The 18,996-nt window shown below is 46.5% G+C and overlaps 1 protein-coding gene across 19 annotated transcripts in view; it reads left to right on the forward strand.

Moving 5' to 3' along the window:
• The window catches only part of Tenm4 (teneurin transmembrane protein 4), a 2,881,475-nt gene that overhangs the window by 2,806,814 nt on the left and 55,665 nt on the right, over positions 1-18,996 (forward strand). For all 19 annotated transcript variants that reach the window (XM_074081868.1, XM_074081866.1, XM_074081845.1 and 16 more), the window contains 5 exons: positions 4,466-4,585; positions 9,918-10,179; positions 12,748-13,015; positions 15,446-15,589; positions 18,322-18,571. In XM_074081868.1, the coding sequence (XP_073937969.1) occupies positions 4,466-4,585; positions 9,918-10,179; positions 12,748-13,015; positions 15,446-15,589; positions 18,322-18,571 (1,044 nt within the window). The remainder of the gene's footprint in view (positions 1-4,465; positions 4,586-9,917; positions 10,180-12,747; positions 13,016-15,445; positions 15,590-18,321; positions 18,572-18,996) is intronic.

Raw genomic sequence — 18,996 nt, forward strand, 5'->3', positions numbered from 1 at the left:
GTAGCACCAGATTAAAACAATTATAAATTCTCAAGCATACCTTAGGTTCTGTGTTATAGCAGGTTGGGAAAAACTTCAGCACATTTGACAGATGAGAGAATGAAGGTTCAGAGGTCAAGGTCAGTTAGTTACCAGAGTCAGAACAAGGAGCTATGACTTCCTGCTCAGAGCTCTTTCCACTGAGTGACAGTGGAAGTTGGCTTTTATTTGCTTGATTCTGTTTGGCAGTGTTTTGAGGAGCAATCCATCTGTCATCTCAGATTCCTCCCTTGATTGCAAACCTGGCTGCTGACCTCAGAAAGGTGCCATCCACAAGGGCACCTCCATCAGGCTCTGAGCATAGACGTGGACTAATGCCAGTATGTTTGACGCCCCCCCCCCCACCTTGGCCTGCCATAGCACTCCCTCCTGGCAGAGTTCACCCAGCCTAATTGCTTGTTTTGTATCCCAACTGCCTGACATATGCCAAACCCATGTGTTGACTCCCTGATGTCACAGACAGCTACACCAGGGCGCTTCAAAGTGGCTTTTGTCAGCTCTAGCACGTAACTGGGGACTGCAATTTTGGCATTTCTATAGCCCTAGCAACAAACACAGTGCCTGGCTCATAGCAGATGCTTTGTTTTGGATGAAAGTGGATTTTTGTGACTGCAGGTCCATAACACAGTAAGGACTTAGAAGTGAGAAGTCCCAGCTTCGAATCAGCTCAACTAATTGAGTTCCTCTCTGGGTGACCTTGAGCAAGTCTTTTCTCTCTGAGTTTCAGTTTCTTGATCATTATTCACTTAATCACCAAGTTATAGCATCTCACTGGAGATGAAGTCCCAGTCCTCTTCTAGGTCACATGTAAGCACAGAGCAGCTTTGTAAATGTGAGTGTTGCCATCCTGTGACAATCACAGTAATGAAGAGATACTTGCAAGGGATAGAGGAGCCCACAGGAGAGGGTGATCAATTGTGCCAGGAAGAGTTGGTGACAGCCTTCCTGAGGTGATGACAGTGGAAGGGACTCTAAGGATAAGTAGAAAGCAATACCCCCAAATTCCACCTGCCAAGACAGCGACCAAGGAAAAATAAAATGCATCAAATACAGGACTGGTGGTAAGATCACATGAGCTAGCTGGGAAGCCAAATCAGTGACAGTGAGTGGCTCCCCTCACCCATGGTTTCTCCCCAACATGGTCTTCCATTTTGGAATTTTACAAAGCAGCCGCAAGATCTTAGCCTTATTCCCAACACTGAGCAAGTACCTGACTGTTGGTGTAGGGTCAGTGCTCTGGTGCTATGCAGAAGGTAGCTCACACCAGCTCACAAAAACTGACTCTGAAACGTTCAGGGCTGGGGGTGTGGCTCAAGTAGGAGAGCACTTGCCTAGCAAAGGGAGGCCCTGCCTTCAATCCCCAGGACTGAAAAAAGTAGGTTTAGAAATTCTGCAGGCTGGTTGCTAAATACAGCTGTTATTAAAAATTAAATTATGTAAAATTGAACTATACTTAGAGGTTATAAATACTCAAAACTGAATCTTTTATTGTATTTTACAGTCATCTTTGCTTTTGAGGTTATTTGGGACTATTATCTCTCTAGGGTGAATGAAATACTATATAATTGTATCCTACTGCTTTTCTTCCCAACTCTAGAGTTAGCAGCATAGGTCTGGGAGCTTGAAATAAACCACGATGGGAGTATTTACACCACAGGAATGAGCAAATGCTATAAATTACAACTGGTCTTCTCGTCCCTGTTTTCTTTTCTTTTCCCTTTCTTTCTTTCTTTTTAAAAATTGCTCGAAATACTGTTGTTAATGTTTTCCGGTTCACCAGTGGTAGTTAAGCCACTGAATGAACGCATGAAGAACACAGCATTGGGAAGCCTAGCACTTGTGTCTTTCCAAACCTCCAGAGACAGGGCATCAGGCACATTTCCCCATCTCCCTTGTTCTGAGGAAGGCTTTATATTAAACGGGGTTTTTCCCAACAACTGAAAATCATGGTTAAACAGAAGGGGATGGAAGGATTTTTCTCCAGGACTCGATTCCTAAGCCAACTGCCTGTTTTGGCATAAGGCCTCTATGGCCTCCAGGGGTACAGGAAGTCAATTTAATCTTCTCCAGGATTCAAAAGTAATCCATAGGAGCTGGGGCTAAAATTGCATCTGCTCTGGCTCGCCAACTCTGAGGCAACCTGATAGCCAAATGGTGCTGATTTAATGTTTCCCAATTATCATGGAATCCCCAAAGAGAGAGAAATCAGAGGAGCCTGGCCTGCATGTGCATGAGGGGGAGCAGCCAGGGCAGCCCCCCAAAGGCAACCATCCCCAGAGGGCTGGTTATTGTCCAGGCAGAATCCAAAGGTGCATTTATCAGAAGAAGGCTGGAAGGTAGCCAGCCAGGGGAGATGAGATCTGTTAGTAATTCCCTGGAAGGACAAAGTTTCAGCAATAGGAAATTCAATTGTCCTCCATTAAAGGAATCGTCTCTCAGTACCAGCTGAATACAATTGATGGAATAAGTCGTTCCCATTAGTGGAGAGATAATTTCACGTAAATATATTGGGAGACCTTCAGAGCAGGACTGAAAGTCTTTGCTGAGCCTTGCCTGCTTAACTTGTTTGCCGTGTAATTGCATTTAGACCAAGGGCCTCTCTGAGGAAACCACTGACTGAATTAGCATTACCAGATTGTGTGGAGTGAGGTGAGGTGGGGCGGGGTGGAGTGGGGGTGGGGGCGCTTGTTGCATTGTGGGTACTTGTTCTTGCCTCCAGAAAGGACAAGCTGACACTAGTGAGACCAGCTGCTTACAAGCCTGGTGTTAATTGCTTTTCTCATCAAACAGAGAAAAGTTTATGACTCTGGGAAGGTAGGAATGTGAGCACCAATAAAGCAGGGACTGAATTTGAGATTTTTTTCATAACTGCCCTTGGGCCTCATCAGTAGCTCTTCCCTAGGCCAGAAAAAAAACTTTTTGTACCCAGGCGAGGGAGAATTATGTGGGCAACAGCACCTGCATGTTGGCCTGAGATTTGTCTTGTCATCAAAGGCTGGGTCCCCAGTCCCCTGATCCCTTAGGACAGCCACACCAGCTGGCGCCTTCACTCCCATCTTTTCCCCATGATGAACAGATGGGTCTAGCATCAGACCCAGAGATGTAAGGCCCAGAGCAAATCGTCCCTCTGCCACCACCTTCCTCTGTGGCTTTGAGCAAATAATACCACTCCTTCGTTTCCTCTTCTATAAAATGAATTTCCATGGATCAGTGACTCTCCAGCTGAGTCCTCCAGAGGCTAAGATCCCGCAGAATTGCGTTCAGAATCACCCTGAGGAAGAGAGGACCGCCACCTCAGCTGCATCTAGGGACAGATCTTTGAGGTTTTTTTCTACTTTGGGGTCCTTATAATATGTCATCTGTAAAAAGGTTCTGTTTGTGAAGTAAGTGAAACACCATCATTTTAGGTGAGCTCTAATTGCCCTGTTTAATTGGTCAGCCTCCCACTGGTTTAACTATGACTAAGCAGTTGTTAGGCATAGTCCAGGCACTGTGGAGAGAAAGAAAGAAAAGGGACCCGCTTTCAAACAGCTCATGGTCTAGTGCAGAGGAGAAAGGTGTGTGGTGTGCAGTGTGTGTGGTTTTCAGGGAGAGAAGGATGAGTTCTGGTTATGGGCACCAAGAAAAGCTTTGGGGAATGTCATTTGAAGTGTATCTTCAGGGATGAGAATGTCCAGATGAGGGTGCAGAAATGGCATCTTAGGCAGATGGAATAACATTGCACAGACACAGAGGCACTGAGTGACATTTGCCTGGCAAGTTTGGGCAAGGCACATGGTTGGTTTAGAATACAGGGGAAGAGGTAGAGGTGGGTATTTGGAGAGGTAACAGGTTCCAGAGCCCAAATCAAAGAGCATTTGGTCTTCTCTTGTCTCTAATGCCAGATGAAAGGAAGTACCTGCTGTCCTGCTCACTTTCTTGTACATTCATTTCCACTAAGACACTTAGGACAGTAATGGCTGTTGCCACTTATGGAGATTACTCTGTACCAGGATGGTGAAAAAAAAACCAAAAGAGGCTCAAAGAACTGTCGTATATCTGTACAATTTCAGAGAGCTGGGAAGTAGCAGATCTGGGATTTGAACCCAGGGTTCCTGACGCAAATCCATATATATAACCACACTGTGTTATCCTCTAGAATCAGCTTTATCTCCTTATGGCATATGATATCCTTAGAAAATAACCTCTCAGTGAGATACTGGAAAATGTTTTCCAAGAGCAATTCTCTCAAGGACCCTGTGGTGCCTTAGAGATTGAGGTGATGTTTTTAAAGGGTGATGGCGTATGTGGAGTGAACACATGAGCTCCTGGGTACGAGGTGTGTCTGAGTGACCAGCCTTCTGTCTTCTGACCTCTAGGGGTTCCCACTGGCCAGGGATCTGACGATGAAAGGTACATCGTGTTGTTCTTTCTTCTCTTCCCACAGGCATGCATGTGTCATTCGTGGTCAAGTGATGACATCAGATGGGACGCCGCTGGTTGGTGTGAACATCAGTTTCGTCAACAACCCTCTTTTTGGGTACACAATCAGCAGGCAAGATGGCAGGTAGGAGACCTTCTATGGACCAGAAAGAGTGAAGGCCCTGCTCTCAAGGTGTTACCACATAGCTGCTGCTGGGTTGACAGCATGGAGGGAGGACAAGGCTTGGACCAGAGGACCTGAAGTCCCATGCCCAGCTCTATAACTCACTAGTTCTGTGACCTTGTGCCTGATCTGGCCCATGTCATCATGGCTGCAGATCAAGCAGTTCCTTCTCACTGGGTTCTCAGAGCAAGCACAGGGTCCCTGAGCTTGCCCTACAACATAGGATAGGGAATGCCGACATGGGGGCTGCTTTCTGCCAACCAAACAGCTCCAGAAATCTTGACCATTCCTGCTGTGTGGTTACATCCGGTGTCTGCTTATGTCAGTGGGAGCTATTTAGGTAAAAACAGAATTGTGACCATTTAATTCCTCTGAGGATCATTAGTGGAGTGAAGTAGAGCTTCCTTCATAGCCCTGGCTCTCGCATTTACCTGTGTGTCCTGGAACAAATCTCACCTCCGGAAGCCTCAACTTCTTCTTCTGTGAAATGGTGCTAACAGTCGATCTCACCAATTGATTGTAAGGATTAGATGAGGTGATGGATGGGAAAGTAGCTGGCACATAGTAGGTATGTAATAAGCCTGAGTTCCCTGCCTCACTCAAATTCATTGCTGTACTTCAGAGTCTGGCACATAGTATATAATAAATATTAGCTGTTCGTTAATTTTGCAAATGATTGAATAATGGGAAGGGTGATGGTAACAGGGACAGCAATGGGAATGTTGTGGAGAGAAGGAAAGGAGGAGGAAGACAAAGTATTTAGGCTGTCAGTGGTGACAAGTCCTCTACTTTTAATAAAGTCAGGTGGTGGCGGTCCATCTGGCTAAGTGCGGGCCCATAAGGTTGATTTTTCACTCTATGTTGGAAATTATGCTCCAGCCTGATTGATTTTAGCACCTCTTTAATCCAATATCAGATGTGAACATGTCCCAGCCGAGGCGATAATGAAGTCGAAGCTCATCTGTTTATAGACATGTGTGCCTCTTAGATGGGGTTGGCATGGGGAGCCTCCCCACCTCCATGTGGATGGGAGAGGCCCAACTAGAAGAGGTGGGTGCCAATCCTCAGGTGTAAAGTGGCCAGGCCAGGACACTGCTTCCTGCCCTGTGTAGTTCCAGCCCACAAAGTCCGTCTCACAAAGTGATGGCAGACTCCATCACTGTGAAGGATGGCTGTCTGCACGGCCTCCCAGTTTGCAAATGGCAGAAGTGAGCATCCAGACAGCAGGTATATTCCTACTATGTTACAACCTGCTGGGAAACAGTCATCAAAAAAGAGCTTTGGAGGACTGCTCTTCCTTTCCCTGAAACTTACCAGTCACTCACAGGAGATGGCAAGTCGTCCGTCCCTGTGCCCTGCTGGCTTGGTTAGGGTAGGTCAGTAATGTGCACCAGAGCCTGGCATGACAGCCTGGCATGAGGATGGTGACCCTTGGGAAATGCTCGCTGTCTGGCACTTCCAGGTTTTGATCCCTCCTGACTGTGCTCTTGTCCTGAGGGCATGGGGTTCCCTAGAAGGATATTTCCTGCTTTAGCCTCCTATGTGAGGACACAGTAGCCAGAATGGCTGCTGGAACTTATGGTTTAGACACCGCATAATGCACAGGAGAGTCATTACAAGTTCCTATCGTGTCTGAAACTCCATGTTGTTTTTTTTTTTTCTTCTTCTTCTTCTTTTTTTTCTTTGTGGCAATGGTACTGGGGTTTGAAATCAGGGCTTCACACTTGTGAGACAGGCACGCTACCATTTGGGCCATGCCTCCCGTCCTTTTTCTCTGGTTATTTTTGAGATAGAATCTTACTTTTTGCCCAAACCTGCCTGGACCTCAATCTTCCTAATTTAGGCTTCTCACTTTAGCTGGAATGACAAGATCATACCACTAAGCCCAGCTTTTTTATATTGAGATAGGGCTTTTGTGAACTTTTTGCCCACGCTGGCTTCAAACCGCAATCCTCCCAAGTAGCTAGGATTACAGGCGTGAGCCACCAGCACCTGGTTGAAATTCCAGTTCTTATATGTGAACAGGGAACATCTTGCTTACTTCACTTCACCCTCATTTGACCCGAGGAGAAACCATAAGGCTAGCACTAGTCTGGAGATGAAAGTATATGAGTAAAGGGCACTGAAGGCCTAGAGACTGTGTCTGATCCACCTGTGTACTCCTCACTTTCCAGGCAGGCACCAGGATACCCTCCTGTGCTCCCCTACTCTTTATATTCACACACACATACACACACCCTGAAATACCAGACTTCAAGTCTTAACAGGAGCTAAAAAACAGAAAACACTAGCAGAGATGTTAGCCAGATATCATTTAAAAGATGGAAAATAGAAGTCGTGAAGAAAAAAAAAATAGCAGATGAGAGAAACAGCTCGGGCTCATTGAATTGAAAAATGGGATTATACAGAGCATGACGCCCAGGGAACGTGGAGGGCTCTGTGCCTTTCCCGTCCATCAACCATCTATCTAATTAATAACCCAACCAAGTGATTAGGATCAAGAGCTTCATTTTACAGATGAGGAAATCAAGGCTTGGAAAGGTGGTGTGACTCATCTGTAGAGTAAGTAGCAGTGCTTGGACTGGCCCCGAGCTGTTTGGGCTTCATCTGAGAGCCAGACCTTCCCTCTGGGGTCAAGTTCACATTCACATCCACAACAAGGTTTCCCTGCCAGATGAGCAGGCCTGGCCCCAGCCCACTGCACTCAGCTCTTGGCAAGGCAGATGCCCCAGGCTTGCTGACAGCCTTGAGAATGTGTCTTTTCATGTTTGTCTTCCCTCTCTCCCTGCACTCAGCCTCTCATGAAGGGAGCTTGTGAGTCTGGCCAAAATTCTGTTTGCTAGTTAAAAATGTTCTGTCAAAGCACAGATGCTAGTTAGTTCTGTGACATTAGTCATTCTCTAGGTGTTTCCCCAAAACCAAGGATATTCTCCTGGGGAACCAAAACCTAAACTCTTGTTCCAAAATAAATACCTGCTCTGGTGTTTCTCAATTGCTACTTATGGGGGATGGTGGCATCTGATTTCTCTTCTTCCTGTGGGTGGCACAGAAAGGACTGAGTAAGGAGCAGGCAAAAGCAGGTAGAGTTACAGAAGACAGAAATCAGTCTTTGGAGCTTGGGTACCCAAATCTAGGGGTGCTATCTGCCAGGAGATGGATTTGGCACTAGTATAGACAGTTGAGTGTCTAGGGGAAGGAAAAGCAGGTTGGGACAATGGACCCACTCCCACAACGTGGACTTATTGGAGTAAAGGTAGGATTCTGCGTTGGGGTCTCTCAAACCAACACAGGTGAGCATGGGGTCAACTTGCAACAACAACAAAGTCAGAACAGACAAGGAATATTCCATGGACAGTCAACTCAAACATAGACAGTGTCACTTATGCATTCATTCTATAAACTCTTAATCAAGACACCCTAGGCTTGTTTCTAGAAAGTCAGAGGGCTCTATGTCCCCAGAGAACTGAATGAGCAATTATAGGGTAGACTTGAAGAAGGAGAGCATGTGGGTGTGATGGAGTATGGGGAGGAAGCTGGGATTCTGATTGGAGGAGGCTGTGTGGAAGGGGTGACATTTGAACTGTTTAAAAAAAGCAAAATGAGGACAGGCCTTGAAAACCCACACTAAATGTGATAGCCAAAAGGACCTTGTCCAAAGAGATACTGCAGCCAGGAGTGACAGGACAGAACCATTGTTTCCAAGTCACCCCAGCAGATAGAACTAGACCCAGTGAATAAGGAGCAAAAAGGAAGGGGACCCAGGCACAATTCCAAAAACAAAAAAAGTTCTAACAGTCAGAACCAGCCAAAAATGAGCCAGTCCTTCTGTAGACTCATGGGCAAGTAGAAACTGAATGGCTCCTTGATGATGATTCTGTAGAAAGAACTAGCACTTGAAATTGGGAAAGGAAACTAGATCAGATGACCATTAAGTTCCCCTCCAATAGTTCAGCTGTTACATGACTTTAAACTTGCTGTTTTAGAAGGTGAAAGGAACAAAATTCTAGGTCAAGTTCTTAGACACTGAACAGAAGCCTTACATAGCAGCCAGGCACTCTACTTGGCTAAGTGGCCCCCTCCTGCAGGAATAATAATCCAGCTTTGGTTTATACCTGGACTTCCTTTCCCTTTGTCCATAACTTGAGCTCACCTGGCCTCTGAGAATGAGGCTGCAGAACCACAGATCTGGCTCCCTGTGGTTCTGGGTACTAGCAAAAACGTTGGTGTGTACAAAAGAGGACTCAGTTTCCTTGGATTTTCAAGAATAAATGGTCCATGCCAAGGCTTGGAAGGGCAAGTGCCTTGCTAGGTTTGTCTGCAAGGTGATGGAAGTTAAATTTCCAACATTCTGCTGGCGTGTTTCTGGCTGGGTTCTGTTTGGGTATGATATTTTGAAGTGAGGCAGGGAACGTCCTGTCTGTATGAGCCTCTGCAAGCCTAAAACAAGAGAGGCCCAGCTGGAGGTCCCTCAGAAGGGAAGGGTCAACGGAGACCATCATAGCACAGGCCTATTTAGTGTAGTAGCAGAAAGAGAAAAAGGCCTAGGAAGGCACTTGCTGCTCAGACCTGCCCACTGTCCTCGGAGGGCCGTGAGCAGAGACTGGTCTTCTGGTCCCTTTGCACATATAAGATACCGTGATTCTCACTGTGCTGTTCTGCACTGCTTAGCTACTTGGTAGTTGCAAAGGCCTTTGTTGAGTAATCTGTCATAAACAGAGCCAAAACTGCTCTAGAGTCAGAGAATCTGAGTGACTTAAGAATAATCCACTCGAGGGCTGCTGGAGTGGCTCAAGTGGTAGAGCGCCTGCCTAGCAAGCGTGAGGCCTTAGATTCAAACCCCAGTGCTGCCAAAAAAAAGAATAATCCACTCAAACATTTGCATTTTACAGATGAGAAAACAGGATCAGAGAATCTGAGTGACTTACTGGAGACCTCACTGAGATTCAGGACAGAGCCAGGACCAGGCCTAGGGTTCCTAACCCTCAGGTCGGCACCTCGCACTGCTTTGGTCTTCTGGCTTTGCTGAGCTTCAGCTCTGACATAGTTAAAAGGCCTAAATCCAAGCAGCCCACAGCAGAGGACTCACCCACTATCCTGCGTCCTGGAAGATGACCCCCTGCCTCAGTGGTTAATATTATACAGCAACAACACACGTTTTCTGGAATTAGTGTCACCGTTTGTAGCTCAAGTACTCAGACCCTTTGTGCAATTTTCTCTTTTGCCTGTAACTTTCTGTTTTCCTCCCCATCATCGTCTTGCTTTTCCTGCTCCCTTCTCTTCTCTGCACCCACAGCTTTGACCTGGTCACAAACGGGGGTCTCTCCATCATCCTGCGGTTCGAGCGGGCGCCTTTCATCACACAAGAGCACACCCTCTGGCTGCCCTGGGATCGCTTCTTTGTCATGGAGACCATCATCATGAGACATGAGGAGAATGAGATTCCCAGCTGTGACCTGAGCAATTTTGCCCGCCCCAACCCTGTTGTGTCACCGTCCCCACTGACGTCCTTCGCCAGCTCCTGTGCTGAGAAAGGCCCCATCGTGCCAGAAATCCAGGTACTCATCCTTCCTAATGGCATCTCAACAGGCTTTTTCCCATTGAGGCACTGGGGGAGGGAGGAGGCCAGGATCTTAGAGTCAGTGGAAAAAGAGAAAGCACCCCTACGGGGCCTGGGCCTGACCCCGTCAGCCCACCTTGTAGCAGGCATGGCGTCAGGACATGAGGGCCACCCATCTTACATCCTGAAAACACATGAACGTCTGTAACCTGCCTGGGACACCCGGACTTACAACAATTCCCTCTCCCTTTCCTTCTGCCTCTAGTTCACTTCTGCTTTTCTTTTCCTTAGCCTCCAGGATGTCCCCTCTCTCAGCATTTCTGTTGAAAGTATTTATAATAATAGGTTCTACCAAGAGGAATAAGCTACAGGATCCCAAGTAGTAAGCATTATAATAAAGATTAAATGAAAAAAATGTATATGAGGTACTTAGCATGATGTCTGACACCTAGTAAGTGCTCAATAAATTTTAGCTGTTATTATTATTAAGATTATTTAACACATGCTGTCTTCGTGCCAATTAAGGATTGCTTTGGCGCAACTCTATACACACAAGTATTTTACTTAATTATCATTAAAGGGAAGTAATTGGGAAAGATGCATTGTAATCTGATGGAAATCAAGATAGATTCTTTGCCTAACAAAGCTCTACCGAGCTGAATGTCCTCCGCCATCCCCACTGTGATGTCTATCGGCAGAAAGGAAGGCTTGAAGAAGGGGAGAGATGGCAGCTCAGAAGCCCACAGAGGCCTGGTCTGCCTAATGAAAACTCAGGCGGTGTGCATGTTAATGGATTGCCCCAGCCATGGTAGAGCAGAGAGTTTATGCATTTATGTGTGCGTATTTCATGCCTGGCTGAGCAAACACATCTCTCCGTGTATGCCCTGTAGAGTGCCTGCTAATGCCAGCCCACAAGAAGGAACTACAACCATTTTGAAATTCTCTTTGCACTCCCAGGTTGAAAGCTCACTCCTTCTCAGATTCAGCACCTGTCTCCCGTCTCAACGGCCAGGCTGACCTTTCTTATGAAATGCTTGTCAGTAGAGACAGAACTTGCTGGAAAAGAGTAATTTGTTACTCAACCCTGGCTCAACTCCAGCTAGACACTTTTCCCAGGAGCAGGGACTTTGGGACAAATGAGGTTCCAGGTCGTACCCTCTTTACAATGCTCTCTGAGCTGGGTGCCTACTAGTCCAGATGGGGCACTAACCTTGCTTATTGTCAGATTGACAAGAACAAACTCTTGGGTTTTCCCAGGCCTGTTGTTGGGTAGCCTTTGCAAGTGCAGAGAGATGTAAATTGTGAAGGGTATACTAAAGAAGGAAAATATTCATGAGAGCAGCAGGACAGCACTTGAGTCCTGCCTGTGTCTCATCAGGGTGGAAAGCCTGCTTGCAGGGAACTACTAAACTGTGACTTAGGGAGACAGCCTTTTAGTCTAAGCCCAGTCCCTAGAATTTGCTGTGTTCCAGAGATGGGGAAAGGTTCACACCCTTCCATGGAACAGACAGGATGAAAAGGCCTGTGTGCCCATGTAAATAATCATTGCCCCTTACGTGGACACATTAGCTTTGACTCATTTATGGTTCCCTCCTTGAGACAGCCCAGAGCATCGAGCTGATGGAAGTCCTCTGCTTTTGTCACAGGCCTGATCATCTGGCATTCACTGCATCTTTCCATCTTAGGTCTGAGCTCACCGCAGTCCGCAGATAAAGCGCTGCTGTCCCCACCACTCCATTCTTCTGACACAATGCTGGAGTGGGGACCCAGGGTGTGTGAAACTCCATGTGACCGCTCAGCCTCTCTAGGGGAGCGAGGGCAGGGCACAGGTCCTTGCCAGGCTGAGTTCTCAACTCTGCCTAATGACTGGTTTGGTCAACCTCTCTGTTTGTTTTCCTGAAAAGGAACACTGTGGGACACAAATCTTACCCTAGAAAACCTTTGAGGAAAAAAAAACCCACCCTTTTTGCTCAGGCAGCTGTGCATTTTAGTCTGGCAGAAAGGTCTCTCTTCCTAGTACCCGCTGCTTCCAGCACTATGGACACCAGCAGCTCCTCCATCCTACCCAATGACACTGAAGTGCTAGGCACTTTACATACATGATGTTACTCCATCCTGTGCCAATCCAGCAAGGAAACTGGGACTCAGGGATCTCTGAGATTTTCAGGATGACACAGTGAATCAGTATCTTACATGCATTACCGTATGTGTTCCTCTCAATCATGCAATGAGCTGGCATTGTCATTCATGTCACATGGAGGTGGAGCCCAAGACTCATCAAAGTGAGCTGGCTTATGCAGGGTTATACCACATGAGAGGTGGCCCCAAAAGTGAGGTCTTAGGGCTGTTTTCCTTGTCTCTCAATCCCTTTCTCATCCTTTTTGTTCTTCTTCCTCCTGCTGCTGCTCCTCACCTTCTCTTCCCCTCTTCCTTTTCCCTCTTCTTACCTCCTGCCCTTCTGCTTCCTCCTCTGCCCCTTCAACACCCAGTCCATGGGGCCATGGCTGTCTTCCCTCCCCTGGGCAATTCACTAAAGGTCCCTTGCTATGGTCTTTCTGTGTTTTAGGCTCTGCAAGAGGAAATTGCCATCTCTGGCTGCAAGATGAGGCTGAGCTACCTAAGCAGCCGCACCCCTGGCTACAAATCTGTCCTGCGGATCAGCCTTACCCACCCCACCATCCCCTTCAACCTCATGAAGGTGCACCTCATGGTGGCAGTCGAGGGCCGCCTCTTCAGGAAGTGGTTTGCGGCAGCCCCAGACCTTTCCTATTACTTCATCTGGGACAAGACAGACGTGTACAACCAGAAGGTGTTTGGGCTTTCTGAAGCCTTTGGTAAGCCATCCCACCACAGGCACAGAGTCCCGCGAGAGAGAAAACAGCACAGGGAGGATTCTTTTTCCATCTCCATGGCTACTTCTTCTCAGGTCAAAAATACCTAAGGTTACTTGGCCCTGAAGACCTCACAGTAGCCATCCATGACCTAAAAGAATGTTCTAGAAGACCTGAATGTGGGAAATTCAAGCATTTAAAAGTGGTTACAAACCAAAACAATCCTCAGAAAGCACTGTGGTGGGATGTGATGGGCTAAAAGTGCTGTGTGCCACAAAAGGTAGAATGTGTGGATGTTGCCTGGCCACCCCACAGATCTCAGGGTAACTGGGAAACTGGGCTGCTTTCATGTTTTTGAGGTGTAGAAGCTAAGATACTCCCTTCATCAAAAATGCATTTTGGGGCCAGGTATGGTGGGGTAACATCTGGGATCCCAGTACTCAGGAGATGAGGCAAGAGGAATACAAGTTGGACGCCAAACAGAGCAAAGTTAGTGAGATGCTATCTTAAAAATAAAATTTTTAAAAAACGGGGAGATCCAGAGGGCATAGCTTAACTGGTAGAGCACTTGCCTATAGCCTCACCCAACCTCTCTAAAATGTTGGGCTTCCAGGACTGGCTGTACTCCTTCCAGCTTCCGGATCAGAGCAGAGTCCCAGGAAGGCTTCAGAACTGGGTGTCGGCAGTCCTAACCGCCCCAGGGCAAAACCACCAGGCACTTAAGAACAACAGCTCACCAAACCCCTTCTCATCTTTGAACCCCAGCTTCATTGCCCTTAACTAACAAAGGCAGAATGAGGAAGCAGAGAAGTACTGTGTGTTTAGAAAGGAAGAAAGTAAGGAAAGCAGGGAGAAAAGGATAAAGGGAAGGCAAGAGAAAGAAGGAAATAAGAAACTGCTTTGGGCAATGTGCTCCCCTCTACATTAGAATTTACTGAATTCTTAAAACCATGCTGTGAGTCAAAAATTAGCAACCCTAAATTCTGTATGAGAAAGCTGAGTCCCAGAGAAGGAACTGGCTTCCCAAGGATGCACAGCTAGGAAGGAACAGGGCTGGGGTCATCCCACCTCTTCACTACCATTTGTGTCCTGCCTTATATAACCCACAAAGGCACATTAAGAGAAAAGATGCCCTCTCACTAGTCACAATCCCTTCTGGAGATCTGCCATCTCAAAAAAAGAAAAAGCTGAGACCCTACAACCTTTTCAGATGAAATGAGCATATTTAATGCTCACCAGGCAATTAAAATTAAAATGGGAAGGGTCCACACAGTAGATTTCAGGGCTGGGTGGGGCTCACTTTCCTGAAATCACAAGAGGCCAGTAGGAGGCATAGTGACTGCTAAGGGGACTCAGGTTCCCAAGGAAAAGGTCACAGGGGCATTTTCCCACCCATTCCCCTTTTGTCATGGGTGGTACCCACCTTATTTATGGTAACTGCAAGAAACTTTAAGTTGCTGCTCAAGTAATTCCTGTCTCGAAATGTGGGAGATGTTACCCACTGGAAAAGAGCACCAACACAGAAAGACACTTGGAAGAAATGGCAAGCCTGTCTGCTGGTTCCTTCCTCCAGGCCAGCCACAGAGCTGGTTACAAACCCAAGCTCAAGAAGTCTGGGATTATCTTCATCCCAGGGAACTCCTGAGGGACCTGGATTTGTGAAACAAGTGAAACCAGGGCATTTTCAAGCTTCGAAACCTCAAGCAACTTCCAGTTTAAAGTATCCCAACTAAGCTCTTTTTCACAGATTCATTATAAATGAATTATTGTTTAAAAAAAATACTATCGCCATGTCCACTCATAAAAATGTGAGAAATGGACAGAAGTAAGAAGAAGTCTTATGTGATCCTATACACAAATACAACCTCTTGTCACTGTTATAATTCATGTTCTTTTTCATATGTAGGGCTTTGGGGAAGTTTTTTGTTATGTTTGTTTTAACACAGATTACTGATGGTAACCAATAATCTGTGTCATTCCATGAGCATTTCCTATGGTACCACATGGGCCATCGTTTCCAGGGACTGCGTAATATTCCTGGATTGGACATGCTTGGGTTTCCTTAGCCTTTCACCTCTTCTGAACCTTTAGATTGATTCCAGTTTTCCACTTTTATAAATAATGCTACAGTGCAGACTTTTGTGCATAAACTATTTTCTGTATTAAAAAGTATTTCCCTGGAACTGATCCATCAGGGTCCTTTTAATGTATCTAGTACAATTGCTTAACCTTTCCCAGTAGTGTACAGCTGTTCTTTTAAAAGGTTTTAAGGCTTAGCATCAGTGTGTTGGTATTTTATATGGTTCTGGTTCCCAAGTGGAAACAAGATCCTTTTCTCTTCTTCCATGAAAGACAAGCAAAGGGTCACATGTGGTCCCAAGGGCCAAAGAGGAGCTTCGTTCACCTGTGCACTTTGCTCCTGTGTTCCTACAGTTTCGGTAGGATATGAGTATGAATCCTGCCCAGATCTGATCCTGTGGGAAAAAAGGACGGCAGTGCTGCAGGGCTATGAAATTGATGCCTCCAAGCTTGGAGGATGGAGCCTGGACAAACATCATGCCCTCAACATCCAAAGTGGTGAGTCAAATAATGGAATTCCCTGAGCCAGGCCAGGGTGGCACCTTGTCTCTTATCCTATGTGCCTTCCAAACAAAACACTTTGAATTACATGGGCTTCTATGTGATCAGTTGGTCAGGAGGGTCAGTCAACAGACCCTACTTGGGGACATGCTCTGAGCCTATCATTGTACTAGGGGGTGCAGAAATGAAAGGCTTCCAGACTTTACATGGTCACAGACAAATACTTGCCAAGCAATGTCAATAGCTAAGGCAGTCTTTAAAATGAGAGCTACGGACAGTCAGACCATCCCAGAGGAGATGGGAGACACCTTCAAGACATGGGAAATCCTCTTGTTTCTTGTCTTGATTCTTCAAGGAGTCCCTGGGGAGAAGACCCCTGACTAGCATCTCAGAGGGTCAGTTGGACATTCTAGCAGAGAGCACAGTATGTATCCAGCCACGAAAGCCTGGAAGAGGAGGAATTGAGAGGAGGCTCATTGCCATTTGAGCAGAGGGAAGGTTGAAAGGAATGGGAGAGACAGAGCCAAAGCTGGGGCTTGGGCAGCTAGAGGCCAGGGTGAGAAAAACTGAACTTCCTCCAGAGGTAAATGTCAAGCCTCTGAGAAGTTTAAAGCCTGCAACTGCCGTGATGACATCTGTACTTTAGGTGACTCAGTCCGACTAGGTTCCAGCATGGGATGATATAGTAATAACATTACATACCTCTTGCTAGTCTGCAAGTGCAATGAATGCCTATGAAAGCTAGAGCAGGTTTGGGGGAAATTGACAGACCATTTCTGAACATTTTATAGTAAAATAAATATTTGCAAATCGCTAAGACAGTTTTTAAAATAAGAGCACAGTCTCACCAGAGACTAAGCTAACTCAAAAAACTATAAAATCTGAGATGGCAGTGCTGGCATAGAAACACATATGTAGAGTCCGTGAGACAGAGCAAGCTCCAGAACTGACCTGTGAGGAGTAATTAAAATGAGGTTTGGCCATGAGTGTCAGAAAAGTCAAAATAACAGAGCTGTGAACAAGCTAAAGTTGGCTTCCCCCCCTCACCTACCAGCTTGGAGGCAGATGATCAGGACTGCAGGGTCAGAAGCCACGCTCCTCCCCTTTCCTTGTTCTACTCAGCCTTTATCCCAAGAGTATAATCCAAAGTAACCACTGCAGCTCAGCCCTTCATATCCACTTTCCAGCCAGCAAAAAGGAGAAAAAAGGACAAGAAGGTGCAAGCCCCTCCCATTGTGAGGAGTCTCCCAACAGCTGCGCTCACCATGTCTCTATGTCATTAGTAAGAACACAGTCACAGACAGAGCTGCCACAGGGCTGGTGTCACGGCCTGTTTCAGGTAGTCATGTGCCCAGCTAGATGTCAGGAGTTACATAGGTACAGAAGAAGAGGGGTGGATGGGAGGATATCCGTGGATAATTAAAGAGTCCCCACACACATCGATGAAGAAGAGCAGAGTATGTGGTAGAGGTCATCACATATCAGTGGGAAGAATGGTTGGGAATTTTAGAAACTGATATTGGGAAAATTGGTTCAATTTTCAGAGAAAAAAATTACATTAAGGTTCCACTTCACACTATATACGAAATAAATTTAAATATTTTAAAACATCTAAGTTGAAAGATAGCACTTTAAAATTAATGGAAGAAAATATAGAAAAATATCCTTAAAGTCTCAGGAAAGAATTTCCTGCAACCTTAAAAAGCACAGACTTTAAAGTGGAAAAACAATTGATTAGACTGCATAAAAAAATTAAATCCCTTCAGCAAAGGACAGCTTTGGCAAAGCTAACAGGTGGCAGCTTGAGAGATGAATCTTGTGACCTATAAAAGCCAAAACCCAGTTGGGCATGGTGGCTTAAGCCTCTAACTCTAGTTACTTGGAAGTCTGAGATCTGGAGGATCACAGTTGGAGGCCACCCCAGGCAAAAGTTTCATGAGACCTTATTTGAATTAGTATCTGTTAACTGGGCACACTGGTGCATGGCTGACATCCCAGTGACAGCAGAAAGTATAAAATAGGAGGATCATGACCCAGGTCAGACCCAACTCAAAAGTAACCAGAGGAAAAGGGTGGGAGATGTGTGGTTGAAGTGATGAAGCCCTGAGTTCAAACCCCAATACCAGCAAAAAAAAAAAAAAAGGCCCAAAACCCACTCAGTCTTCAATATGGAAGGCAGAAGGCAGAAGGCAGGAGGCAGGGTTCAGTTTGGAGGCTGTGGCAATATGCAGGTAGGAAATAATGATTGGGAATGAAAAGAAATAACATAGGTGTCAGAGGAAAAAGACATTGTCTACACACTTGAGATGGTATCAATTAAAAGAAAGAAAAACAAGTGCAATAGAGAGTCTAGGAGATGTGGACTGAGCACATGGGGCCACGTGCAGTCTATTTGAGAGGTAGCAGAGCTGAGCAGCCCAGCTGAGCTGGCTTCTGGGGCTGCAGCACTTCCTCCCTGTGTGGCTTTGGCTAAACTACCTGATCTATTCCCTCTGTCACAATAGTTGTAATAACCATGTCATCTTATTAGCCTACAGTGAGAACAAAATCAGTGGACAGTGTGGCCTACTCAGGTCCCTCTGAGTTTCACTGTGGGGGGACAAATCTTGACGTGGTTGGCAAGGACCTGGCCTGCTTTGCAATAGGAAGGTGACTCTGTGGCCGGCCGACCACAGGAAGAGGAACCCACTCCTTGCTCCCTCGGCGACGATTCTCTCTCCTTGTCCCAGGCATCCTGCACAAAGGGAACGGGGAGAACCAGTTTGTGTCTCAGCAGCCTCCTGTCATCGGCAGCACCATGGGCAATGGACGCCGAAGAAGTATTTCCTGCCCCAGTTGCAACGGCCTCGCTGATGGGAACAAGCTGCTGGCCCCCTTGGCCCTCACCTGTGGCTCTGACGGGAGCCTGTATGTGGGAGACTTCAACTACATCCGCAGGATCTTCCCCTCTGGAAACGTCACCAGCATCCTGGAGCTGAGGTATGTAAGTCAGTGTAGTGCCTTTGTCACAGTTCCTCATCCTGTCCCTCACCACGTCCACATGCCACCCAAGTGTCCAACACCTGCCTTAGCCACTGGGCCTGGGGACGTGGGACAGGACAGAGCTTCACCTGTCAGAGTCTAGAACTTTTTTTTTTTTTAACCTCCCCCAGTGCATTGTGCTAAAGACAAGCCACAGTTGACAGGGAGATGTGCTTGGTATCCAGGTGGCATGGAAGGCTGGCAGCCAAGAGTTAGACTCCTTGGAACTACTGAGTCTTTTTTGCTTCCTAGAACTAAACTGATTAGAATTGGTCACGTGGGTCATTTTATAATAAAAGGGGTAGCATAGTGGGTGAGGCCTGGGTGGCAGTGTCACCACATTTGACCCTGTTACATTGCACTCATCGGAATTAGGAGACGTT

This window comes from Castor canadensis, chromosome 1, assembly GCF_047511655.1.
Source record: "Castor canadensis chromosome 1, mCasCan1.hap1v2, whole genome shotgun sequence".
Lineage (NCBI taxonomy): Eukaryota > Metazoa > Chordata > Mammalia > Rodentia > Castoridae > Castor > Castor canadensis.